Raw genomic sequence first — 5,507 nt, 5'->3', positions numbered from 1 at the left:
ATATGCTTTTTTTGTATTTAATGACTTCGATATTATGAGATATTCGATAAGATTGACGCAGAAAAAATTTTGTTGTATTTCTTTTAGGAAGACAAATTTCTTTTAAATATACAGAATTTTTTAAATAAAATATACGTATGCAAAATCTATAACGAAAAATTTAATATATTAAGAAAAATATTCAACTGCCTGGATAAATAAATGTAATAACTATACAGATAAATTTAATTTCAATTTATTTAATGTATAAAAAGTATCTCGAAAATATTTTAATACAAATTGAATTTATGCACTTTTCGTAAAAAATGGTTTATTAAAATGTTTTAATAAACTATTTAAAGTTTGGACGATTCAGGAATGTAACAGGTAGAGAAATGCGCTCATGTATGGCATATCTGCATTTTAAGTTTTTTTTGATTTGCGAATTCTTTTTTTCGCAACTATTTTACGTACTTCTCTTTCTTTACCGTTATTGTTGTAGCTGACTGACGATTTTGCAGATTGCGTTTTGCGATCATGCATGCTACTTCGCATTTACAATTAATCGGCACATTTTAAGGCAAGTCTGAGAAGAAAATGTTTTTATAATTATCGACATATAACACGAGAATGAGTAACGCACGTTAGCTATTAAATAAGTCTTATCTTATAATCGCATAAGAGAGAAAATTTTAGCCCAGAAGCATTTAAAAAAATACAAAACGCAAGATGAAGACGCAGAGAATATAGTATGAAAAAGATCAGCAGACAATCCATAATTTACTTCCCTAATTGATCGAACCGACGACTAATGTGTTTCTATTTAATCTGTACGCGCGAATGCGAATCGTCGTTCTACGCTCATCTTGAAGGGTGATAATAATCTTCGGCATATATAACATATGCACACATACACATATACGTATATACAACATACTATTTTTGTGTATGGACATATAAATATTTAGCAAATACTGTTATTTGTACGAATAATTTCATTCATGGAGCACGGGATATCTTTCCGCATCGTTTATGAATAAACAGATTTCTTTGCAATATGCCAAGTTAAGAGTGCTTTTTACCAAACATACTTTTAACAATGTTAATTATATATATCTTTAAGTAATTCTAAATTTAAATTTAAATTTCATTTTTAATTTTACCTTTTCACATAAATAAATGTAAGTTAAATGCATACATACTATAAAGGTGTGGAAAGCGTTATCATCGCATTCTTCACTTCATCATATAAATCTTTATAATCTGCATGTTCTTTTATAAGCACCATGAGACTGCCACGCTTTACACCCATCGCTGCACCAATATCCAATCTCGATGGAGTAAAGCAATAGGGAATATTCTTGTCTTCGCACACAATTGGTAAGTGACACATAATTTCGATAGGATATACATCTCCCGCAAAGACAACCAAACTAAAATAAGAAATATTTATAAATAACTATAAATATTATCAATAGAAATATTAATATCTTGCAATTGATGGGCAATTCACTATCCATTTGAAGAAACTCTAGCTTACCCAGTTTCACCCTTACGAAGGTGTTTCTGTACATCCTTTAAGCCATTGCGCAAATATGTTTTGTGCTTAGATGCTGTAATAAATAATTGGTTACATATAATCAACATATGTATTCTAATGAAAATATTATATGTTATATTACAGATTGTATTATATTATATATTTATATTCTTTCTAAAAACTAGTGATAATTGAAGCAGCTTACCTTTTTTTATGCACTTATAAATTTTTTTTGTTAATTTCTTAGGTGCTATAGGTTTAGCGATAGCATTCACGAGACGTAGCTTTTCCTCATAACTGACTTCTGGAGCATCGATGTTTTCATCCTTTACAATATTCTCATCAATCTCCATACTGGTATTTTCCTGCATTTTATGTCAAGATTTTATATCTTATTGAGCTTTCTGCACGTGTCTAAGCACCACGTTTATTTTCGAATGACCTAGCTTAACCTGTTTTAAATCGTGTTGTTAAGAAACTGTAGGAGCGTTCCGTTTCACGCATGAAGCGGCCTTTTCATTGACGCTACTTTTTAGCGTCAATGAAATTGCACCTTAACAGTTGGCAGCCCTACGAGATAGGCTGTGCAGCACTGCGCGTATATAAAATAAATTTGAAATCGCTTCTAGCCTAACCATCTTCACGCGATCGACTTTATTTGAATTGCACGGCATCGCATCGAATTATGATGCGGCGCCGATTTGTTCGAACGTAATTCGGGACATCGCGATGCTGTATAAGCGTCGAATGAGCACGAATTGTCACGCAAATATGATAAATCACATCTACTCACCGTTCACCGGCTGTTCCACAGGCCGCTCCACTCGCTCGCCTCGGGACTCGGGTCCCATTCCGATCTTGATGCACACGATATCATCAACGCGAACGCGCGACACTTTATTCGACACTCCCGATATTCGCTCGCATCCGATAATCATTATCAAGGGCGCAAATAACGCGACGCGACTTCGCTCCATCTTCGCGATCGCGCTATCACTGAACTGTGAAAAATAGCTGTCGCGCACTTTCACCGACATATTATGAAAGTCGCACGATCATCCTTGGACACTCTCGACGCTCGTTCACTCGCGTATTCGTTTAAAAACGGTTAAAAGATGCGAAAAATGCGGACGTACGACGATCCGTGTAACTGCGTATGACTCCGATTCCCGTATGACGCGTATGACGTAGCAATGACGCGTATGACGTAGCAGACACGCGCCAACATGGCGGCCGAACCACTGCGCATTTGTTTCTGCGCATGCCTTTCCTGCGCGCAACTTTGATTACTGAATATTGTCTACGGCTTTAATTAATAGCACATAATGATAAATATATAAAGATGGAATCAGTTAATCATATTGGTCATATATGTAGACTTGCCCGAAGAAATAGAGAAAAAATGGAGAGATATTTTTAATTTCTTTTTCTTTTAGTAAAGGATGTAAATGTCTATTCATAGGCTTGTTCTTTTTTTCCTCTTTCGCGCAATTTCGATTCAATATATAACGTAGAAAATTCATAGTATATTATGCTAATGATATGAATTACGAATGATTCGATTGTTTTATCGCGCTTTTCCAAAGTCAAATCTTATAATATTTACTTTTGCATTTTAAAGGACTAAGAGCGAACTAAATAAATAAATAAATAAATAAATGATGTTCAGAAAAAGAAAAAGAAGACTCATAAATAAATAAATATATAATAAAGATTGATATTACTATATACATATATATCATACGAACTTGTACGATCTCAAAATCTTTATCTTTTATTCCGTTACTCGAATACTTGTACGTTAACAGATTTAGGTTACACACATTGCATAAAGCTTCGATATTTTGCAATCTTCATCTCATCTCAATTTGGAGAAGCACGTGCATTCCTTTCGATAAATGTCCGCACAAAAATAAGTCGCGCTTCAAATAAATAAAAGTCACTCGATACTGTGCACCGATCTAATCGTACGAAATATATTCGACGATTTTTTTTGGATCACTGTGTTATCGGAACGTGCGATCAGAACGATTCGAAAACGATTCATATACAGAGTTTGAAGAGATATCCAATGCACGACAAATTATACTTGCGTTGATTAGTATTCATCGATACTAAACTGTTAATCGCGAGTACAACACTATCACACATTTTTTTCGCAAAGAACGATATACGAAATGCAATATTTCGCGCCTCGCGTTTCACTCATGCGGCCATCTTTCTTTGCTGTTTAGTATCGCCATCTGCATTTGCGTTAAACGCCAGAATTACGTAGTCAAATATTTCGACTGCCGGTAAAGTCATCATTTTGTGCATGTCGGTAAATTGTTAGAATCGCAAGCATGATTTTTTTATTTGTAGTATAATAAAATATGTAATTAAAAATTCATGTAAGAAACGTATTTTTAATCAAATTACATATACTTATTCCGTTACTCTAATACTTGTACGTTAACAGATTTAGATTACACACATTGCATAAAGCTTCGATATTTTTCAATCTTATCTCATCTCAATTTGGAGAAGCACGTGCATTCCTTTCGATAAATGTCCGCACAAAAATACATCGCATTCATAATTCACTCTTATATTTAAGATCCTCTTAAGTAAGTTGGAAAATACAACTATTTTACTAACTGAACGGAATCTCAAGACGCGATCTAGATTATTTTAAATATAAATATATATATATATATATATATATATATATATGTGTATATACATAAATATATATGTATATGTATATATATAAATGTTTCGTCACGATAAATCTTGTAAAATCAATGATCTTTAATAGTATCTCGTCAGTGAAAAAAGTACTTTCGAATGTTACACTTTATGTAGCAAATTTTTTATATTGTTCTATTACAATTTTCATTAACAGCAAAATATTTAATGCTTGATGCTTTATATGTATATATAATACAATGTGCTAAATTATAAAGTGTAACATAATTAAAAAGTATTACTATTATTAGTCGACTTAATTGCAAGCTATTCCTAATTACTACACATGTTTATCCGATGCATCTTCTTCTTCAAATCTTTGCAATGTTGTGATCTGTCGCATTCCCAAGACTATAGGGACTCGTGCTTCTTTCTTCTTATCGTTTTATCATTCTTTTACTCTCTTCCATCTTATTCAAAATATATAATAATTATTAACTAAGTATTATAATATATTATAATATAATATAATTATTATATTAATAATTAATATGTATAATATATATTAATATATAATATATATTAATAATGTATAACATAAATTAATATATATAATTAATTAATAATTATTAATATAATAATTATAATTACGGTATCTCTCTTAGTCTGACTCTTTCTCTTTGATCTATCCGGCATGGGTGACCCTACCAGTAATTAAGGCCGGTGTTTACACAGTCTTATATTTAAAATCGTTTTAAGTAAAATTTAGAAAATGTTTGTTATTTCATTGAGATTGAACAGAATTTTAAGATGCGATCTAACATTATATTTAAGATGATTAAATATAAAAACAAATTGTATGAATACCGGCCTACGTTACCGCCGGCATAGCTCTCCGGATCATTAGAGTACTCAAACCTCTTCACCCGGCAAATGCCTTCGTTAAGGTGGAGATACCATCGAAGAGGTATAATTTTTATTATAATTATTTTATTTAAATATAATAAATATAATATTATTTCATAAAATAAAGGGAAATATACAATAATTGAACTATAAAGTATAACATAAATAGTTTATAAAATATTATTACAATATATAATAATATTTACAACATATACAATATATTTATATAAGAATTTATAATATTTATATAATTATTTATAATTACAATATATAATTTATAAATATAATTATAATATTTATAAATTAGTACAAAATATCTTATGATACAAAATTACACGAAAATGTCTGAAATGCACACAACATTCATTCAAAATTAAATCAAATGATTTTCAAACAGATGATTCAAATTATTCGT

General features: G+C 30.8%; 1 protein-coding gene across 2 annotated transcripts; it reads right to left on the bottom strand.

The window, feature by feature from the left end:
* Positions 1-275: 275 nt before the first annotated feature.
* LOC105256242 (H/ACA ribonucleoprotein complex subunit 2-like protein) lies at positions 276-2,001 on the bottom strand. Of its 2 annotated transcripts, XM_011265999.3 has the most exons (4): positions 1,725-1,999; positions 1,520-1,592; positions 1,182-1,412; positions 276-565 (listed from the first exon to the last, which is right to left on the bottom strand). In XM_011265999.3, coding segments are annotated over exons 1-4 (471 nt in total). In that variant the 5' UTR covers positions 1,891-1,999; the 3' UTR covers positions 276-564. The 2 variants fall into 2 exon arrangements, with proteins under 2 accessions (XP_011264301.1, XP_011264302.1); XM_011266000.3 differs by lacking the exon at positions 276-565 and having other exon boundaries at positions 1,181-1,412; positions 1,725-2,001.
* Between the last annotated feature and the right edge of the window lie 3,506 nt (positions 2,002-5,507).

This window comes from Camponotus floridanus, unplaced genomic scaffold, assembly GCF_003227725.1.
Source record: "Camponotus floridanus strain SB8 unplaced genomic scaffold, Cflo_v7.5 scaffold119, whole genome shotgun sequence".
NCBI classification, from domain to species: domain Eukaryota; kingdom Metazoa; phylum Arthropoda; class Insecta; order Hymenoptera; family Formicidae; genus Camponotus; species Camponotus floridanus.
This window is presented reverse-complemented; position numbering and strand designations above follow the sequence as displayed.